The sequence below is a fragment of the Magnusiomyces paraingens genome, assembly GCF_902498895.1.
Source record: "Magnusiomyces paraingens strain CBS 517.90 genome assembly, contig: contig5, whole genome shotgun sequence".
NCBI lineage: Eukaryota > Fungi > Ascomycota > Dipodascomycetes > Dipodascales > Dipodascaceae > Magnusiomyces > Magnusiomyces paraingens.
In genome coordinates this window covers 2,198,724-2,219,764 of record NW_022474071.1, presented here as the reverse complement: position 1 = coordinate 2,219,764, position 21,041 = coordinate 2,198,724, and the positions used below count along the sequence as shown (strand labels likewise).

Sequence of the window (21,041 nt, the reverse complement as noted above, 5' to 3'; positions counted from 1 at the left end):
ATAAATAAATAAATCCAAAGTTTAGATTTGGTAATGTGCTAATGATAATGAAATATCCAGGATTTTTGGTTTCTATTGAAAACCTGATTTTTGATTTTCAAGATGGAATGAACAAGATGGAATGAACAAGATGGAATGAATTTCCCTCCCTCCCAAAAAAAAAAAAAGTTTAACGACGTGCAATTTCCAATCAAAGTAAGTTTAGTTAATATATATAATATATTTATATATATATTTCTTGGTAATAAACTTTTAGAAGAACAAAAAAAAAAAAAAAAAAAAAAAAAATAAACTTCTATCTATCTATATATATCTATACATATATATATATATATCGTTTTTGGGTACCGACAAGCCGAAAAAAAAAAAAAAACCTTTAATAGTTCTCATAGTCTTTTGATACGGACAATGCTTTCCGGTGCATAATTCGAATAATCAAAATTTGTGCCATATTTTTTTTATTTTTTATTTTTTAACTTTTTATTTTTTTTCGTTAAGAAGAACCGTTGTTATTCTCTTTGAACATGTCGTTGATACTATTTAATATCTTATATATTTTGTTTTTTTTTGTTTTTTTTGTTTTTTTTTATGGTAGACACGTAAGCCGCGGAGACCGGCATAACAAGTTTAAGTACCTTGAACCTGCAAAAAAAAAAGTTATTCATAAGAGGTGTTCAATTGAGTATTGGTAATTTCGGTCAATTTGAATTGTAAAGTATATATAATATATATAGCACTATTAATGTCGTCATTGTATTTCTTGATTGAATTTTTTTTTTGTTTTTTCTTAATACAATTGTTGCAATCCCAAGTCAATATTTTATTTTATTTTATTTTTTCATTTTTTTTTTAGGGTCTGTAAAATCAAAGTCCATCATGTTTCTATTATATTTTAGTATAACTGTTAAATTTAATACACGGATTTCTTTTTTTTTTTTTTTAGTCATGTCACTCTTGATCATACTTGCTAAAAATGAAACTTTTAAAAATTTATCACAGTAAAATATCAATTGCTATTTTTTTTTTTTTTTTTTTTTTTTTTTTTTTAAATGAAACGTGAGAATTTCATTTAAAAAAAAAAAAAATTGTGCTTCTTGGTATAATAGATTAAGTTAAGTTATACTGGTATATATATAAAGTCATATTCTGCTGCCCCCATAAAAAATTTCAAAGACTTTTTTTTCTCAATTCATTTTTTTTTTTTTTTGTAAACCTTTATACCACTGATCTAAACACAATTTTGTTCTTTATTATTTGCAAATTCTCTTCATAAATAACTTACCTGTATCAAACGCAATAATAATAATAAGTAAAGTTTTTTTTTTTTTTTTTTTTTTTTTTTTCGTACTTTTGAAAATGCTTAGCCGTTATCAAAAAAAAAAAAAAAAAAAAATTTGACCTGTGGCGTGAGCTTGAAATATACTTTAAAAAAAAACTGAATTTATCATAGCAAACTTCTAAAACCAAACTCTCGTATGATTGGAAAATAAATCAAAGACGTGCATATAAAAATAAAAAAAAAATAAAACGTCGTCAATAACAAAAGGAATTATATCATTTGTATATAGTACTTGCCTCAAGATTTAAACTAATAACTTTATGAATCTTTCAACATATTTGGAATCACTTCATCTTTAATTTTTTTTTTGTTAATAATGATAATAATAATAATATTTCTTGGCAATTTCTTCAATCGTTATTTAAGACCGGCCGGAAAGATTAAATTCTCCGTTAAGATTTTTTTTTAAGCCTCCGTTTGATTTAAAAAGTACTAGCAGTTGCAAGATCAGAATTGTTTGTTAAAGTAAAATCAATTGCAGGAGAAGAATTTTTTTTTTTGTAAATTCTGTTTCTATAAGAAAGATGGAATAAAAACCCCCATTTCTTCAATTACTCAATTGGTAGTTGTAGACTTCATAATCAGAGCCCCTTTTGTTTTTTGAGATGCAATGATAATAAACTGGTTTGTTTGTTTGTTTGTTTGTTGGTAAGCTTGATGTTGGAGTATTATAATAATTATTATCAGACATTTTTTGATTTCAGTTTGTGAAGGTAAGTAAAACAACATATTCCAAATATATATATATATATATATATATATATATATAGATATATATATTTGGAAATATCACTTTCTTTTAGGGAGGCACTTCACGATCATGATCTACTGTAAATTTTTTTTTTTTTTTTTTTTTTGGTTTCGAATCATGTAAATTTTATTCATATCCAAAATTCGCATTTTGATTTTTCTTAACCCTAACCTCAGGATATATATTCCTTTAACATTAGATCTTTTTCTGGTTGATTTTGTAGAATTTTGGTGATAAGTGTACACATCCATCTGTAACAGATGGATAACGTTTGTTTTAACATTTGAACTGATTACTAAAAAAAAAAAAACCCTGGTAGATCTCTTTAAATTGATAAATGCAAGGCTGAGCTTGATGTTTTTAATATTAGGGTAATACTCTCCAATATCCTAATAATAACTTTCGAAGACTTTAAAATACTCTTTTAAAGCTTACAAGATCTACTTTTCAATTTTGGTTACTTTTAGTTTTTTTTTTTTTTTTTTTTTTTTTGATATCAGCTCATTTTTTTGACAATTTTATTTTATTTTTTTTTTTTCTCATTAAAAAAAAAAAATAAAATTGTCACACAATGTTGTAACAATCAGTTAGTCTCTAATACACAGTGAACAAACCAAACATTTAACAAGAAATAAATCAGTTTCATTCTAAGTCTAAATGCTCATAAAATATAAAACTCAAATAATCAATGCTTCATTATAATAATCAAATTACTAAATTAATTATAATTTTTTTTTGTTTTGATCTTTTTACTCATATTTTCTATAAAAAAAGAAGAAGATCTTGTTTGTAGATGCTATATAATTGTATTGTCTTGCCAAAACCTCCAATAAACCTGCCACCAGATCGCAGCCTCGTAATATTTTTTTTTATTTTTAATTTTTTTTTTTCCCCTTACACACTAAAAATATATCCCGCTAATTAACCACGTTTTGCCCGACTTTTAGCCATTTCCCCAGTAATTATGTGTTTCTGGGCTCGTTAAAGAGTACTTTACTTTTAGCATACTAATATATATTTCTCACAAAAATTTACTCTTTTTTTTTTCTTCACTTTATAAACCATGGACGACGGAACACCAACCGGGTTCCGGCTCCAACATGGTAGGGCGCAACAGCAGCAACAGCAGCAACAGCAGCAATCTCTTCCACGCCCAGCCTCAGTACTCTCACAAATCCCCACATCTACAGCTTTTTCACAACCAACTGTCGGCTTACGCTCAGTATCTATGAACTCAGCTCTATTATCCAATGGGTCTGGACCACGACTTCGGGTGGCTCGCAGCAATGTTGATCAAGACGAAAAAATCACAATCTCAGGGCTCGGTGCACGCGCTGCTACTGGGAATTCATCAGGCCCTACCACAAAACAATACTTACAACGTGGCAAAGGAGCAAGAATAGCTCCTGAAGCCACCAGTCCAGCTGTCTCAGCAACCTCTGGAACACCCCGATTCTTTGCATCCTCGGGGCTCAGGATTCGCAGTGGCAATGGAAGTACCAGCACAAACTCAAGCAATAGCAATTATGCAACACCAAATACATATGCTTCAGGAGGAATCTACGATTCAAACAATATGCAGAACCTGCCGCGAATTCTTCCTCCAGGTCAATTACCATATGCTTCAACACCAGAGTCACCACCAAATTATACAAACTACATGGACTTATCACCACTACCTTCGCCTGGCCCTATAGTTCGGCAAACATTATCAAGAAGCAGTAATTACAGCGATAGCAGTGGTGGAGGCGGTGGAATGGTTCGTGCTGGGTCACCAGTCCTTCGAGCAGGATCGCCAATAATGCGGACTGGGTCGCCTGTGCGCAGCGGGTCCGCGCTGGGTGTGTATTCTGTGCGTGCACCGATTGGTGTTATGAAGATGGCGCCGCAGCAGCCTAGGGTGCAGCCGGGTCTGCACGGGTTGGGGTCACCTGCAGGGAGTTTAGCTCCCAAGTTTATAAATCAAAACAATGAAGATCCAGATGAATATGACGAAGATGTTTTTGATGAGAATATCGAGGATTTTTATAATAGCGAAAGTGACGAAGAAAGACCGGAAACTGTTCAACCCAAAATGCTACTCAAGGTACCTAAACCAATGTTGGTTCTCCCTAAAAATGGGGCCACTGTTTTGGGCAATACCAATGAACCAATAGAGGAAGATAGCAAGCAGGTGAAGGATTTACGAGTAAAACAAGCACGATCTGATCGAAAGATTATGGATTTGGAAATTTCCAATGAGTCGCTAATGAAGGTGAATAAGTACCTGGAAAAACGGTTACGTTCGCAAGCCAAACATATCCAAAAGGCTAAGCTGGCTCAAACAAGCAGTCGTTTTTTATTTTCTAATACTTTAAATGGAGAGTACGATATGGGAGAAATAACAGATGATGATGAGGAAGATGAAGAAGAAGATGAAGAAGAAGATGATGATCAAGAAGAAGAAGAAGACGAAGAAGAAGATGATGAGGATGAAGATTTGGACGGAGAAACTACGCCTGAGGAAGACATTGCACGCAAGACACGATTAATTGAAAAGCGTATGCAGTCTCACATCAAGTTTTTAGAATCATCTGAGAAGGTCAATAAGCAGATACACAGTTGCTTGTTTATTTCAGAAGCCCTCATTTTACAAGCTACCAAATCTTTGGGTTATGAAGTGGATCCTTCAGAAGTTAAACTGGGAGGCCAAGTGACTGCACGAGCTTTTGATGATATTGGTGAGGCCAGTTTCCAAGAAGGAGATGAAGGAGACGCCGATACTGAGAGTGGACCAGTGTTGACAACGATTGAAGAGACAAATGAGGACCAAGGACAAATTAAAAGTGAAAAGACTGTACCTGAAAGCGACTCAGATGATGGAGATTATTCAGCATTCAAGTATAAGAACCGTGTGCAGACCACCTTTACGAGTTTTTTGCCGCTGGACGTCATGGACGAGATTGAAAAGGAAATTGATGGACTTATTGATGAAGAAACAGGCGAAAACGCTACAGATGAAAATAAAAATAGGAACCGAAATCGTCGTAATAATAATAATAATGATGACGATGACGATGACGATGACGATGATGATGATGATGACGATGGAGAGATTGAGCGGATACCTGTTGCAGAAAGAATTGGGGGGATTGTGGATGATGATGATGAAGACGATGCGCAGTTTGCACTCCGAAATCCGGCATTACAACAGCTTCATTGATGATAAACAAGAAGAAGAAAAAAAAAGTGATATACTTATTATTAATTATTACAAGTTTTTTTTTTTTTTTTTTTTTCGGGGGGAGGAGGGGGTTCAAATGAGTTCATGAACTACAACTATCATATTTTCAAATTGTTGCATGTTAGATCCAAAATTGAAATGCTTGGAATAAGCCTTTCGAAGGTAAGATAGTTTTTGGAGCGATTGCACAAATCCATCAAAATTAAGGCACATTGGCATATTTGGTTGGGTTTGAACCGCATGGCTTGAAAAGTAAAATTGTGTAAATTGGGATGACATCCCCATGAACCCAAACTGTACAAGTGCGTTTTGGTATTCATCAAAGGAGATGTTACCACTGTGGTCTCTATCAAATTTTTGGTAAAGCTTTTTCCATTCAATTAGAACACGCCAAAGATTGCGGAACTCTATGTATTCAAGTTCTCGATCGCCGTTGGCATCGCACACTCGGAAAAAGAGACGCACGGTTTGTGGAGAAAATGGGGTACTATAATCAAACTGCGACAGAGCTTCTTGCAACTGTACTTCATTAGTGATGACACCCCCTGCTAAAAAAAAAAAACAAGTGTTAGTACTAAAAAAAAATAATTATAATAATTATAATAACGATAAAAAAAAAGGTAGATAAAGATAAACAAAAAAAAAAAAACGGTTCATTGACATACTATTTTTCGTGATTTGTTTAAAAATCCCTTCGATATCAACAGTCCCTTTAAGTGTTCCAGAGAGAACCACTGATGACTGTCGGTTCATATTATTTTGCTGGCCAGAAGATTGTTGTTGTAGTTGTTGATTCTGTTGTTGCTGTTGCTGTTGTTGTTGTTGTTGTTGTCTGTCGAATCCTCCTGTTGCTTGCTGGGCCATCATGGGTCTTCCAGTTGGTTGTGGGTTAATCATACCAGTCTGTTGATGATGCATACTTAATCTGCGGTTATTACTATCAAAACCAGTGTTTAAATTATTGAATCCACCATTGAATGCATTATTATATCCTCCAAATCCATCTACTGGGTACCCTGGGTTTGGCCGGGGTTGTTGTGATTGTTGTGATTGTGGCTGTTGTTGTTGGTATTCGTAGTTTTTCATGGTGAGTTTGTTTATTTTGCTTATATTATTAATTGAATATTTCAATGAGTTTCAATTGATTAAATGAAATATATATTTTTTTAAATAAAAAAAAAAAAGTAAAAGAAGATTTCTGGAGGTTTAAGTAGTTTTTTTTTTTTCAAATTTTATAATAATAAAAATAAAAATAATAATAAAAGTAAAAATTCAAAGCGGCTGAGAGCTGCGGATTGGGGCAAAGTTTGGAAAAAAGTTCTCGGATGTGTCCATACAATCCTTGCCTTTGCCTAGCACCAACATTAAAAAAAAAAAAAAAGGAATTATTTATTGAAAATTCTCCATTTATTCAAAAGTATTTAGAAAGGCGCAGTTAACATTAGTCGTTCAATGGTGTAATGAAGAAATAAAATGACTTTATCTTAGAATCTGCTGAGCCTCGACATTTATTTTCACAAACTTGACCTGAAGAAAAAGGGTTCTTGTTGTTGTTGTTGTTGTTGAGATGTATAACGATAAACAGTATAAAGTAATTAAAAGTCTCTTGAATGAAGGTTTGGGGAAGTTGGGATGGCTCAATGTACGAGTAAGTTTGGTACTGCATATGAACATTAAAGACCTATATTGACATTTTTCAGTGCCTGGGTTTTCAAAGGTCTTCTATTGAAAAAAAAAAAAAAAAAAAGCCATTAATAAAAATAAATCTTTATATAAAGTAATGCTCGTTCTATATATATATATATATATATAAATTAATACTTAAAATAGTACTTTAAATAATCCCATGAACCATTCCTACTAAATGTTCAAACGGTACAACGTTTGGACTTACACCCATCGATGACACATACTGTTGATGTACTTTCCTCAGCCGATCCAGCTTAATGCACGACTGTACAAACCCATCAAACCCAAGAACCCGTTCTTCTCGAGTCTCTCCCCCTTCATCACTCACTTCTCTAAGTTCAGAGTGCTGATTAGCATACCGTTCCACAAATGCAGTGTCTAATTCGTAACCAAACATACATAGCGCTCGCCAATACTCTTCAAGCGATAAAACGCCATCTCCATTACTGTCAAACTGCATGTAAAGATCGCGCCATTGCGCTAGTACTCGACCCAAATTTCGAAACTCTGTAAAATCAATATAATCATCACCATTGCTGTCTGCTTGTCGGAAAAACTGTCGAGCAGTAGATCGACTTATAGGAAGAGAAATGAGTTCAGATAGGGCTGCTCGGAGATGCGGTTCATCTGTAATCACTCCATTAACTTTTTTTTTTAAGGTTAATACGTGTCTCTTCAAAAAAATGCTTATGTATTCTCACCTTGATATGATTGAAACGCATGCGATATCTGCCCTGAGAGACTCGAAGCTGGCCGCGAAGGTGGTTCTATACAGGAACTTTGTTGAGACAATGAGACTGCTGTTGCCATGATGCTTATTCTTTTTATTTTTCCTTTTTTTTTTTTATTCTATAAAATCCTAATTCTTTTTTTTTTTTTTTTAAAAAAAGAAATCTTTTATGCAAATTTATTTCACTCCGGATGTCCCAGTTTATATACATTTTGTCTGCAGTCCCTGACAGTTCCACCCAATCCTTTGTTTTGGGCAGAATCTTTGTCCATTTTCATTCCCCTCCCCCCTTGACTTCATCTCCGAAACACACGGCGAAGCCAGTCCGGAACGCTGGGTCTCCAACTAATTCCAAACCGCCAAAAGTAAAGGGGAACACCTGCTGAGATAAATAGCACGGCGTATAAAGACTGCAGAGGCTCTTCAAACACTGTTCGCGACACAAGGAATAGCGCAACACAGCAAAACAAAATTGGAGTCGTGATGAAAGTCTTGTATGGCCGATCCAAATTGGGCTCGCGCACTCGCAGAAACACAACACCCAGAACTGTCCAAAAGTAAAACAGATAACTGGCCAACCCACAAAAAGTAAGCAATGAGTGAAACTCGCCCACAAGTACAAAAATGAGTGTCAAGGCATAACTCAGCAAAAGAGCATTTAGAGGAGCCCCGCGTTTAATAGATGTGTGGGCAAAGATCTGAGGATAGAAGCCATCTTTTGCAGAAGTGTAAATAAGTCGTGCATAGGTAAATACAGACGCGTTAAGAGCACCCAAACATGATAGAGAAATGCCCAGTGCAAAAATAATACCACCAACACGGCCTGTGACTTTATTGGCCATGGTCAGAGTGACTGTGGCAGAGTTTAACAGTTCTTCACGCGTAAGAACAGCATAGTACGAAACATTGGCCAACAAGTATGCCACAATGACTGTTGGCAGGGCTGTGTGAATAACGCGGGGTAAGTCCTTGCGGGCATTCTTCATCTCAGCAGCAACGTAATTGACATTGTCCCAGCCATCATAAGCCCAGAGACCAGCGTAAAGAGCAATAGCATAGTGGCCTATATCTTTTGAAGAACCAGCAAAGATATGGCCACCGCTTGCTACCAAAGCAGAAGGAACAGGGTCTTTACGCAAAATCACAGCTCCCACAATACCAAGAACAATAAGTGCTAAAAGTAATAATAGTTTGAGCACAAACAAGACGTTACCAGTGCGCGCGCCAAGCTTAGTGCTGAAACTGTTGATGGCTGTCACCGCTGTTAAGGCAATAATGGCAAAAAGTTTATGGAACCAATAAGTGTTGATAACTTCAGCACCAATACACCGGGCAATGTATTCACCAAAAATAATGGAAATGATGGCTGCGCTACCAGGCTTAAGAATAGTTACGGCAGTCCATGAAAAAAGAAATGAAGGCAACGGGCCATAAATATGATTGAGGTATGCTTGTGAGGAGCCATTTAGAGGAATGGTAGTCCCCAGCTCGGCAAAAGAGGATGCGCCGGTCCATGCAAGAAGTCCGGCAACTAGCCATACCACTAGCGAAGCACCGACTGATCCTGCATTCCGGTCTACTTGTGTAGGTGATGAGAAAATTCCAGATCTAAAAAAAAATTAGTAAAATAAAACAATAAATGTTCAAATTTATATTAACGCACCCGATTTGAAGTCCAATCACTAAACTTAGACCGTCAAACAAACTTAACCGTTTTTGCTTTTCTAGAGGAACTTCTGTGTCTGTTCGTCGCACGCGTGTTGATGGTAATGCAAATACAACATCTCCAAGTGTCGAAACACTGCCTGAGCGGGCGTGCCCTCCGCGACTGCTTTCGCCCCAGCCAATGTTCCCCGCACCACCGCCGCCGCCGCCTAGTAAAAGATGCTGGTAGTCATCGTCGTCAAATCCAGGAACATCCGAGCCACTATGTGATCCAATCGGAGAACGGAGTGGAGATAATCCACGACTAGATGGTGTGCCGAGCGATGATGAGTGACCGTGACCCTCGCCATGGTCACCATCACCTGAAGATGCAAGAGAATCGAGATCAAAAGAGTCAAGAGGTTCAAGAGGAATACCCTGGTCTTCTTCTGCTCCAGAAGAGCTTAGTTTTGTGTAGTTACCGGTCCCCATTGTGAAATTAATATTTAATTAATAATTGAATAATGGGAATGAAATATGCTAGCAAGAATAAGTTTTTTGAAGCGGGCGCGTCCCGGGGGGTGCATATCACTTTGGAGTGGCCGGCTGGTTGGCCATTTGGCAAGAAAAAAAAAGAAAAAGAAAAAAGTACTCATGGTCACGTGGTATGGGTTAGGGCTTTGATTTATTTATTTGGAGATATCTCAAAAGGCTTCTCCACAGTTTTCGCCACTGTTCCGTTTCTACAAACATTGCCAGCTCAATTAGTAGTTCAATGGTAAGTCCTGTTCACGTCCCGGGGTCATTTAAAAAAAAAAAAGAACAATTCCAATTAGCTAACTAACTAAATTCTAGTTCTCATTTACAAATAATCAAGGTTTTTTCCCAGGAGGTTGGGGCGTCGGAGCTGCCGACCTTCCTCCCACTAATCAAAAGTTCCAGCAGTTTTTCCGGTGCTATCCCATAGCAATGATGCCCGGGAACCCGCGCGACGAACTCAATTATGGCGGTAAAATCATCCTACCGCCTTCATCTCTCAACAAGCTTACCCGTTTGCACATCTCATACCCGATGCTCTTTGCACTCGAATCTGCCGAGTCTGGTCTTGTCACCCATGGAGGCGTCCTCGAGTTCATTGCGCAAGAAGGACTTGTTTACTTGCCCCAGTGGATGATGGACGCGCTGGCCGTGGCCCCGGGGTCTCTTGTCAAAGTTACAAATACGTCCCTTAATCTCGGTACGTTTGTCAAATTGGAGCCCCAGTCTACAGACTTTTTGGAGATTACTGATCCCAAGGCCGTTTTGGAAAACGCACTTCGCAACTACTCTACACTAACCACCGACGATGTTTTCCAAATCTCTTATAATGAAAAAATCTACGGTATCCGCGTCGTAGAAGTTAAACCAGACTCTCCATCACACAGCATTTCCGTGGTGGAAACCGATCTCGAAGTTGATTTTGCTCCTCCCGTGGGCTATGTTGAGCCCGTACCTGACTCTCGACCTGGATCAGTAATCAGTGCTGGTGGCAACAAGGCTGGGAACAATACCCCTGGCAGCACCAGCAGTGGATATGCAACCCCTACACCTCTTGGCCAAATGGCCCGTGATATCAACTATGAAGAGATTCTACGGAAAGAACTTGCAAAGAGTAAGATTAACAGCTTCCAAGGTAGTGGCCACAAGCTAGCTGCAGGACGCTCTCTCGGTGATCGTAAGGGTAAAGGTGTCACAAAGAATACCAGTAAAGACGATGAAAAGCAACAAGATCATGAAAACGATGAGGAGATCTCGGCAAAGCTACTTTCAGAGCTTCCTGCTACAGATGCAGGCCCTCTCACACTACCATTTGGCCAGCTGTTCTTTGGGTACCCAGTCGTTCCACTTAAGGATATTGTTGTTGAGGAGGAAATCGAGCGAAGTAATAATGCAGGATCCGTTCATCATACATTTTCTGGATCAGGCCAGTCGCTGCGCAAGAGCAGGAAACGCAAAACACAAACGAGTGGCCAGGCTCCATCTTCTAAAAAAAACAGTCCATCACCTCCAGAAATCATTGAGCTGGATTAGTAAATACGGATAATGAAAAAAAAAAAAAATTAAACGTAAGGATAATAGTAATTAATAATTATGATAAAAAAAATTTTTTTTAAAAAAAAATCCAAGTATTCACTGAGGTTTTTTGTTCCATTGTCTCTTTTGCGTGGTGATTTTCTGAAGGGTCAATGGAATTTCTTCTTCATCATCTTCAGGCAAAGTTCCAAATAAAATTGATCCACGGCGTGGACGGCGATGAGATTCTGTAGACGACGCACTGATTGTGCGCACCAAGCTTGTTGAGCGAGGTCTTAACACACGCTGAACTGGAGGAGGAGACTCTGGTATTATCATGTTAGAAAGAATTTCCTCACGAGTCGTTTCCTGTTCCTTATGATGACCTCCAAAGCCGCTCAAAAAGCCATGCGGGAAAATCCCCCCATGAATTGGCATAGAAATGCGGTGCCGTTTCAATTCTTTTGGGAACTCAAGTGTTGCTTGCTTCGACAACACTCCTCCGTCAGGAATCGGCTCCTTGAGCGGAACCATAGTCGGTGATGTTGGTCGTGAAGCCATTTCGTAGTCTGACTTTAAATTCATTCCAAACCCAGGCGTAATCCCAGGACTCGAACCAAACGACGACTCAAAGTGATGCGGAGAAGGTTGTATGGGAAGCGGTGACACTAGAGAATTTGCATCGGCAGCCTCATTATCAAATACAAATGATTCACGCAAACTAGGATGTGTGTATACCGCCATTAAATCTGTTCCAGAAGGCGGCTCAGAAACATGACGCGGTGGTTCCTCTACTGTACAATTGCCAATAACATCCTCAGTTTTTTCATTTATCAATGGCGTTCCGTCTAAATCAAGACTATCATCGCTGCTGCTACCACTGCTACCACCCATTCTCTTTTGAAAGTCTTCCCGAATTAATCGCGTACGCTCAGCGTACAATGGTCGCGCCAAAAACCCGTGTTCGAAATCCTGCGACCCAACCAGGAACTTGGCCAGGTTAGTAAGCTCCTCTACATACTGGATAACCTCTTCAGTGGCAACACTGGTAGCACTCCAACCCATGTATTTGTTCCGCAGCATCTCATGTTGCGCTGATGGTGGAACTTCTGGTCTACCCAAAAGTCGCCGCGCTTGAAATGACAATCCTTGGGATTGCATTTGTTTATGCTGTTGTTTGACCTTGCGTTCCACCAGACTCTCGCGAACAGCATTCACCACACGAATGTGTGCAATTCTTGGTGAAGGAACGTATTGTGGAATTGGTTTTTTAGAATATAGAGCCTCTTCAGTAGTGCGGAAAAGCGCAATAATAGTAGCATATACTTCACGACGATATAAATATGTGTTTGGCTAAAAAAAAAAGATGTTAGAATAGAAAGATCATAATAATAAAATGAAAAAAAGCACTTACACTAAGTTCGTCTAAAACTGCTGATCCGTATTGTTGGCGCAGAAATTTAATATTGTTGTAGCGGTCAAGAATTTGATGCAAAACAAAGATAATTTCCGTATAAATATCTGCACGCGTTTTAAAGGGACCCTTTAACCTGGGCTCAGTCATGGCCACCTTGAGAAGTGAGTCTGCAGCTGCCAAAGCTGATTTGGCTTTCCTATGATACTGATTATATCGGCTTTCACTGCGCACCATAGACACTCTGGACGCTCCCGAATTTTCTCCATTAATTCCCAGCGCAAGCTGGATCTGGATCAGCTGGCACGACTTGAGTGCAATGACTAGTTGGTTTACTAAATGTACTCGAGCTTTTTGTGGGAACACAGCCACGTTAACAAGCATTGCAGCACCTCCGCCAACAAGCATGGCAACACACCGCTTGCCAAAGTTGATTAGAATAGTACCTGGAATGCCGTGGTTGCGTAGAGTTGACAGCGGAACTACCACCAAACTAACAACACCGATAAGAAACGCTCTCCCATGAGGAGACAATAACATCATGTAGTACATTGGAGCGACTCCTATAAACACCATAACCGTCATGACATACCGGTCATGCCCATAGTTGCCGGCCGCATATAAAGCATATCCCCAAGCAGAAGCCAAAACCACAGAGATTGTTCTCATCACATAACCAAATCCGGTAGCACCAACATTTGTCTCCAAAGCTATAATAGCTGCGAATCCGACCCATGATCCTCTGGTATTATTAAACCATGTACGCATGTGAACCGAGTACCCTGGGAAAGTCACCAAGAAAATTGTAAGCGCCGTGCGAAATGCATTCAGCAGGTGCAGCCGCCGTTCTCGAAGCTGATCCAGAACCCGGATCAGTCTGAGCCGGATTTTCAATAAAACCCGTTCAACTGTGGCCCTCTTGGTATCTTTAGCAGCACTAGCAAGTGTATCAAAACTAGACTGCCGTCGTAGTCCTGGGTTGCGAGCGTATGAAGGTTTAGACTCACCAACGTCATTGCTAGTTTGTTTCGTGGCGGCAATACTTGCTGTTTCACCTTCTTGCAGCTCTGCAGTACCGGTTTTCAAATATTTGCTCCAATTGTGACGCACATGTATAATAGAGAACCACATTTTGCGGCCAAAAAACCCATGTGTTTCACGGCTTTGGCGAATCTCCAAAAGAGTCCGAACTTGAGAAAGAATTTGGGAAACAAGGAGAGCTGTTTCACGGAAATTAAGCAGAAATAGTGATAGCACAAAATACTCTTCCTGAGGAACAAGATATACTAAATCAAACTCCTTATCAGAAATTTTGCTGAGTTCACTCTTAACAAGTGTAGAAAAGGACTCATTTGCAGCTGCCAATTCTCCCAAATGTTTGTCAATTTTTTCAAGCGATACCTCGTATTTTTTGTGAACCTCGGCATGGTCAAGATCAACAAATGTTGCATCCACCGCATTTGAAAATTTTAGGCTGTGGACCTTGGCATCATAAGTATAGGCCAAAACACACTTGGTTTCATTGAGAGCCTCAAGCGCAATCTCCGTAACTTTGTGGACAGGCTCATTGACTGATTTGATGAACTCAACTAATAGTTCTTTATTTGCATAACTGGCTTCTTTTTCCGGCTTAATGCTTTCGATAATGTCGTGAGAACTTGACATTGGATCGGGATCTTTCTTCAAATCGGTAAAGGCTACCTGATCCTTTTCGGGTTGATAACCGGCAAAAACACCTAATGCCAGCTCGCAAGCCACGTGCAAAGCGTTTACAGTGACGCTCAAGTTTCTCATTTTCTTTAATAGTGATTTGAGTTCCTGTGGCGCCATGAACGAGTAGGAAAATTCGTAGGTGCACTCAAGCATTGTGGCGTCGCAAGCTGCCAATGACGTGCGAACCTTCTTCTTTTGAGAGAGCAGAGCAGCCAGTTTACGAGAATGCTCCTTGACATTGTGTGGATCATCAGTGTCAAAAGATGTAAAGAAATAGGATGTATTGCTAAACATTACTTGGAGCTCGTGCATTGCCGATAATACGGTTGTACCGATATAGGTTGAACCGAATTCAGGGAAAACAGTAACACTGACAAAAAATGACAAGCCAATACCGATAATGAATGGAACACTATAATCGTAAGCAATTTGTCTGTAAGATGTCGTTATAGGCAAAAGAAACGAGAAATGGCAAATGAGAAACCACACAAAGACGACTGAGAAAAAACGAGGAGCTACTGATCTAACATAGCCAAATACACAAAGTACAATAAATAAAAAGATGACGAAAATCCCATAGGCTTTTTGTAGATCGTTAGTGGCGTCGTAGGTTTTTTTGGCACAAAAGTGTGCAAATAGAGAGTATGGCAAACCAATCAAGACAGCAGTCAAACCAAAAGCTAGGGACTGCATCATAGCTCCAAGACGGCGACCTGGATGCATGGACACCGATATGAGTGCGCAAAGGTAACTAGCATTCCCGAGCTTATTATCAACCCTGTCAATACAACTGAACATGAAGCAAATGGTTGTTAGCAACGCCGCTTTAAAGACACGCTTGAGCTGGATGGGTGTGTGCCCGAATGGCATCAACACGTCTGCAGCAGAGTTTAGGAATTGTTGGGCAGCATCAGGGACGCGAAGTTTTGAGAGTATTCGTTTCATTTGCCATAGCTAGTGGAAGTAGCAGGGAGAATTATTTCAGTGAAATGAAAAAGAGATGATGGAAGAAAGACAAATAATAGTTAATGGATAGATTATACTTAAAGTATAGCATGAAATTAAATTAAGGGCTGGAGAAATTTTTAGAACACTAAATTAAGGAAGTGGGTAGACCTATGTATATAATAGAGAAAAAAAAAAAAAAAAACCGAACAGCAGAACCCCGCTATTAGGGACAAGGACCCGATCAGCATATGGACATGGTTATTGTTTAACGGTTCAACAATAAGGAGGTGAAGATGTGAAAAGCTTCTGAAAGTTTTTTTTTTTTTTCTTTCTTTTTTTTTTTACTTTCAAAATATAAAACCGCCAATCAAAGGACTACCACTTTCGGTGCCAATCTCACAAACGGCTGGCTTAAATACATCTGCGCTGAATAAAAAGTAGCCGACTAGCCCGCCTGAAAAGATCATTATGATGACATAGCCGTTATATGACATGGCTATCAGCATCACAATATAAATTCCAATATACTGGACTAAGTAAAGCCCCGTTCGAACGACCTGCGCAAAAATCGACGGGCGGTAGTAGACAAAAGCTGGTGAGTGGGAAAAGGAAAAAATAGGATTCGGTAGAACCAGCTCCATCGATGGCAGAAATTCCTCGGTCTTACCGCCTGCAGTAGTCCAATGCCATTGTCGATAGAGGTACCGGTCATACTCGCGCTTGATGCGGTCCAAAAACTCTATAATCAGTACAAAACAAAACACACCGATACATGTGCCTGCAAACTGGCCCTTGGTGTTGACATTCCATGAACTTGCCAAGAGACAAGATCCGACAGTTACCCAATTCCAAAAGTTGACAGGGTCACAACCCGTCGAAGTGGTGGACATGCTCATACCATCCATATCCATTTTGAAAATAAAAAAAAAATAAAAAAAAATTTTTTTTATAAATTTGGGGAAATTTTGGTAGTAAACTTGGAAAATTTAAAAAAATATTTGGGTAATAAAAAAAAATGGAAAAATAGCTACTGATATATACTCCGTGGATCTATTGAGCTAATTTACTCAATTAGGAATGATATACACACCAGGGTAAACGATTTTGACGATTATGAATAAATTAATAATGGCAATTTTGTCATCATCACCTACCCAAATAGATACAAGGTACATGATACACAGAGGATTTTGGTAGGTCATGATTTTTTTTATTTTTTCTTCTTCAAACTACGCAGCCTAAATTATTGTGATACGTTTATCATTGATTTTGTTTATTGTAAATCCTTAAAATTGGCTTTGAACTTCATGCAAATAAAATCAACTTCCAATATGGCAATTTTGTTAAAAACAAAAAAACAAAAAAAAATAATAATAGAATCCTATTTGACAGTTAATTTTCTTACCTGATTTTTTAAAATTTCACAGTGGACAAAACTTCCAATATTAAAACCAAGATTATTGAGCATATTTTCTTCTTGATTTGAATACCTTAATAGTAATTTTTTTAATAGGTGTATTTTAGGAGAAAAAAATATTATTAGTATTAATCCTCGCTTACAATTGAAAACAATCAGTATTTTAATTACTAATTAGTATTTATAACCTGCAGCCTATTCATGAAGTTGCTTCAAAATGTAGATATTCCCACGATATCAGGTTACAAATTATTGGTAAGCGTGCCTTTAAAAGTGCAATTAATTGCAATATTCCGGTGGGTTGTTCTTAAAATTCAAGAAACTTGAACAAACTACAATCCATATTGAAAGAGTTGATTTATTACAATAAATTAAGATTAAATACTTCTGAATTTTTAAAGATTAATCATTAATGAAAAAAATAAGGTACTAAATAAATAAATCTTTTTTCTTTCAAACTCTTCAACAGTGACCACATATATGTATGGGAAGTTTCCAAATTGTAATTTTTTTATTTATTTTTATAATACTAAAAATTGTTTTTTCAATTATACCAAAACTACAAAAAAACAAAAAAATGAAAATTGATTTTTTAAAGAAAACACTGTTCATTTTTTTTTAGGGAAAAGAAAGGTATAATATCAGCCTCAATTTTATCAGTTTTTGCACATAATATCTTACTTTCCATTTTTAAACGTCAAATAGCAAATCTACCTAACTTATTTCTTCTTGTCTTCATCAACGCTTTAATCAAATATGCAAATTATTAAAAGTCACTTAAACTTTTTGAGAGAATCGGTATTCCATTTCAATTCTTTCCTTTACTCTTCCCGAAAAAGAGCACTCAATTTAAGCTCTTTGCACCAGCGCCTACAGTTATAGCTCTCCTTTTCAATACTGGGGATTAGAAAAAGTACAAAAATTGCCATAAACGTTTATGGAGACTGAATAATTAACCTAATTAACCTAATTACTCTTTAAATATTTTTTAAATACCTTTTTTTCAAAATATAAAACTTTTTTTTGGTAAAAATAGTGTTCATTTTGAAGCTTCAACATCAGAAAATATGTTTTATTGGACATTGTAATAACAATTACATGGCTCGATGGTTTAGTGGTATAATTCTCGCTTAGGGTTCTCTAAGCAATTTGCGAGAGGTCCCGGGTTCAATTCCCGGTTGAGCCCAAGTCTTAATCTTTTTATTGATTGACATTAGTTTTTTTTTACTATGAATTCATAATTTTGTATTCATCGATTTAAATCCAGCATAGTTGAAAACTGCGCGATTTTTTTTTTGTCGCTGTTGTTTGAATTAACCAAGCTTTTAGAATGTTGCTTTGTTCTATTCTTTTTTCGTTATTGAGATACTATATATATTCAATAATCACGTTGTTTTGTTTGCGGACTAACCCAGAAAAATCCACTACCCCACGTTTCCATAGCCATTTTAGGAAATACAAAAAGAGGGTAACACTCTGGAAACATCGGGAAAGTTTGAGACATTAAGCTTTGTTGCTGATAGAAATCAAAGGTATTTCGATGATTGTGGCCTATGGAATTCTCTCGAACGAATAGAAAGTTCTATTGAGTGGGCAAAAAAAATCTGGCCTTATTTCTTAAAGGTCTAGCAATAGCCGCAACTATATAAACGAACTGGTTTCCCCAAGTTGCAATTCTCTCTCTCATTTCTTCTCTAACACAACTACTAAACTTTTTTTTCTATTCTTTAAAACTTTACAAAAAAAAAAAAAAAAAACATACAATATGAGCAAAGCTATTGGAATTGATCTTGGTACAACATATTCTTGTGTTGCCCATTTCACCAATGACCGTGTTGAAATCATTGCCAATGACCAGGGTAACAGAACCACTCCCTCGTTTGTCGCCTTTACCGACACTGAACGTTTGATTGGTGATGCTGCTAAGAACCAAGCAGCAATGAACCCTGAAAATACCGTTTTCGACGCTAAGCGACTTATTGGTCGCAAATTCACTGACCCTGAAGTACAGACTGATATTAAGCACTTCCCTTTCAAGGTCATTGACAAGGCTGGAAAGCCTGCCATTGAAGTTCAGTTTAAGGGTGAGACCAAGGTTTTCCAACCTGAAGAAATATCTTCCATGGTCTTGACCAAGATGAAAGAGACTGCTGAGAGTTATCTTGGAACTAAGGTCTCAGATGCAGTCATTACTGTCCCTGCTTACTTTAATGACTCCCAAAGACAGGCCACCAAGGATGCTGGTCTCATTGCTGGTATCAATGTTCTTCGTATCATTAACGAACCTACAGCTGCTGCTATTGCTTACGGTCTCGACAAGGGTCACACTGACGAACGTAACGTTTTGATTTTCGATCTTGGTGGTGGTACTTTTGATGTTTCCCTTCTTACCATTGAAGGTGGCATTTTCGAAGTCAAGGCCACTGCTGGTGACACCCACTTGGGTGGTGAGGACTTTGATAACAGACTTGTCAATCACTTCATTGCTGAGTTCAAGCGCAAAAACAAAAAGGATCTTTCTACAAACCAGCGTGCCCTCAGACGTCTGAGAACTGCTTGTGAGAGAGCCAAGAGAACTCTTTCTTCTTCTGCCCAGACTACTATTGAGATTGACTCTCTTTATGAAGGCATTGACTTTTACACTTCAATTACCCGTGCCAGATTTGAGGAACTCTGTCAGGATCTATTCAGATCTACCATTGATCCTGTGGAAAAGGTTTTGAGAGACTCCAAGATTGACAAGAGTCAGGTTCACGATATTGTCCTTGTTGGTGGTTCCACCCGTATCCCCAAGGTCCAGAAGCTTGTTTCTGACTTCTTCAATGGCAAGGAGCCTTCCAAGTCAATTAACCCTGATGAAGCTGTCGCTTATGGTGCTGCTGTTCAGGCTGCTATTCTTTCTGGTGACACTTCTTCATCCAAGACACAGGATCTCTTGCTTCTTGACGTCGCCCCCCTCTCCCTTGGTATTGAGACTGCTGGCGGTGTCATGACCAAGTTGATCCCCCGCAATTCCACCATTCCCACCAAGAAGTCCGAAACCTTTTCTACGTATGCTGACAACCAGCCTGGTGTTTTGATTCAGGTCTACGAAGGTGAGCGTGCCAAGACTAAGGATAATAACCTTCTTGGTAAGTTTGAACTTTCTGGTATTCCTCCTGCTCCTCGTGGTGTCCCCCAAATTGAAGTTACCTTTGACATTGATGCTAATGGTATCTTGAATGTTTCTGCAGTTGAGAAGGGCACTGGTAAGAGCAGCAAGATTACAATTACCAATGACAAGGGTCGTTTGTCTAAGGAAGACATTGAGCGTATGGTTTCTGAAGCCGAAAAGTACAAGGATGAGGATGACAAAGAGGCTGCTCGCATTGCTGCCAAGAACGGTCTTGAATCTTATGCTTATTCTTTGAAGAATACCATTTCTGAACAGAAGTTCAAAGAGAAGGTTTCTGATACTGACTTTGAGAAGCTTGAGAAAGAGATTAACGAGGTTATCGAGTGGATTGACAGCAATCAGACTGCTACCACCGAAGAGTTTTCTGATAAACAGAAGGAGCTCGAGAGTGTTTCTAACCCCATCATGACTGCCTTCTACCAGGGCGGTGGTGCTCCTGGTGGAGGAGTTCCAGGTGGCTTCCCTGGTGCTGGAGCTTCTGCCGGAGCTTCTGGTGGAGCTTCTACTGGTGGTAGCAGCGGTCCCACAGTTGAAGAAGTTGACTAAATAGAGAGCTGGACTTGATTGATAGTTTAAAAAAAAATATGGGTTTAAAATAAATTGGTAATATATAACGACAAAAAAAAATAAATAATTATTTGCTTTTAGTTAGTTTTAATATGGAAGTTGATTGATATCTTGTATACATGAAGAAAAGCAATTTAAATAATTTTTTTTTAAAAAAAATGATTAAATACTGTTTTCAACTCCCATATTTATAGTCTATTTAAATTGTAAAAGCCATTGGATAAGAGCAATCTTTTTTTTTCATTTTATCTTTTCTTTTTAGAACATGACTTCCAAATAAAATTAAATAAAATGAATCGAATTGAATTGAATTGAATTGAATTGAATTGAATTGAATTGAACTTAATACTATAAAATCCTAGCCAAAACAGTTATTATA

The 21,041-nt window shown here is 37.9% G+C and overlaps 8 protein-coding genes across 8 annotated transcripts; 3 read left to right on the top strand and 5 right to left on the bottom strand.

Annotated features, from left to right (window-relative positions):
* Positions 1–3,153: 3,153 nt before the first annotated feature.
* SAPINGB_P006343 (uncharacterized protein) lies at positions 3,154–5,292 on the top strand (the record flags this gene model as incomplete). Its single annotated transcript, XM_032001054.1, has 1 exon — positions 3,154–5,292. The coding sequence occupies one exon, from the start codon at positions 3,154–3,156 to the stop codon at positions 5,290–5,292; it is 2,139 nt and encodes a 712-aa protein (XP_031856945.1).
* Positions 5,293–5,385: 93 nt separating this feature from the next.
* Positions 5,386–6,399, bottom strand: SAPINGB_P006342 (uncharacterized protein; the record flags this gene model as incomplete). The annotated part of the gene is made up of 2 exons (XM_032001053.1): positions 5,386–5,861; positions 5,979–6,399. The coding sequence occupies 2 exons, from the start codon at positions 6,397–6,399 to the stop codon at positions 5,386–5,388; spliced, it is 897 nt and encodes a 298-aa protein (XP_031856944.1).
* Positions 6,400–7,147: 748 nt separating this feature from the next.
* On the bottom strand, positions 7,148–7,812 carry SAPINGB_P006341 (uncharacterized protein; the record flags this gene model as incomplete). Its single annotated transcript, XM_032001052.1, has 2 exons — positions 7,148–7,647; positions 7,704–7,812. 2 exons carry the CDS (start codon positions 7,810–7,812, stop codon positions 7,148–7,150), a joined length of 609 nt encoding a protein of 202 aa, XP_031856943.1.
* A 216-nt stretch (positions 7,813–8,028) lies between these two features.
* SAPINGB_P006340 (uncharacterized protein) lies at positions 8,029–9,868 on the bottom strand (the record flags this gene model as incomplete). Its single annotated transcript, XM_032001051.1, has 2 exons — positions 8,029–9,340; positions 9,396–9,868. The coding sequence occupies 2 exons, from the start codon at positions 9,866–9,868 to the stop codon at positions 8,029–8,031; spliced, it is 1,785 nt and encodes a 594-aa protein (XP_031856942.1).
* A 283-nt stretch (positions 9,869–10,151) lies between these two features.
* Positions 10,152–11,446, top strand: SAPINGB_P006339 (uncharacterized protein; the record flags this gene model as incomplete). The annotated part of the gene is made up of 2 exons (XM_032001050.1): positions 10,152–10,154; positions 10,232–11,446. 2 exons carry the CDS (start codon positions 10,152–10,154, stop codon positions 11,444–11,446), a joined length of 1,218 nt encoding a protein of 405 aa, XP_031856941.1.
* Positions 11,447–11,545: 99 nt separating this feature from the next.
* SAPINGB_P006338 (uncharacterized protein) lies at positions 11,546–15,500 on the bottom strand (the record flags this gene model as incomplete). The annotated part of the gene is made up of 2 exons (XM_032001049.1): positions 11,546–12,781; positions 12,843–15,500. 2 exons carry the CDS (start codon positions 15,498–15,500, stop codon positions 11,546–11,548), a joined length of 3,894 nt encoding a protein of 1,297 aa, XP_031856940.1.
* A 350-nt stretch (positions 15,501–15,850) lies between these two features.
* Positions 15,851–16,414, bottom strand: SAPINGB_P006337 (uncharacterized protein; the record flags this gene model as incomplete). The annotated part of the gene is made up of 1 exon (XM_032001048.1): positions 15,851–16,414. One exon carries the CDS (start codon positions 16,412–16,414, stop codon positions 15,851–15,853), a length of 564 nt encoding a protein of 187 aa, XP_031856939.1.
* A 2,271-nt stretch (positions 16,415–18,685) lies between these two features.
* SAPINGB_P006336 (uncharacterized protein) lies at positions 18,686–20,641 on the top strand (the record flags this gene model as incomplete). The annotated part of the gene is made up of 1 exon (XM_032001047.1): positions 18,686–20,641. The coding sequence occupies one exon, from the start codon at positions 18,686–18,688 to the stop codon at positions 20,639–20,641; it is 1,956 nt and encodes a 651-aa protein (XP_031856938.1).
* Positions 20,642–21,041: the final 400 nt, after the last annotated feature.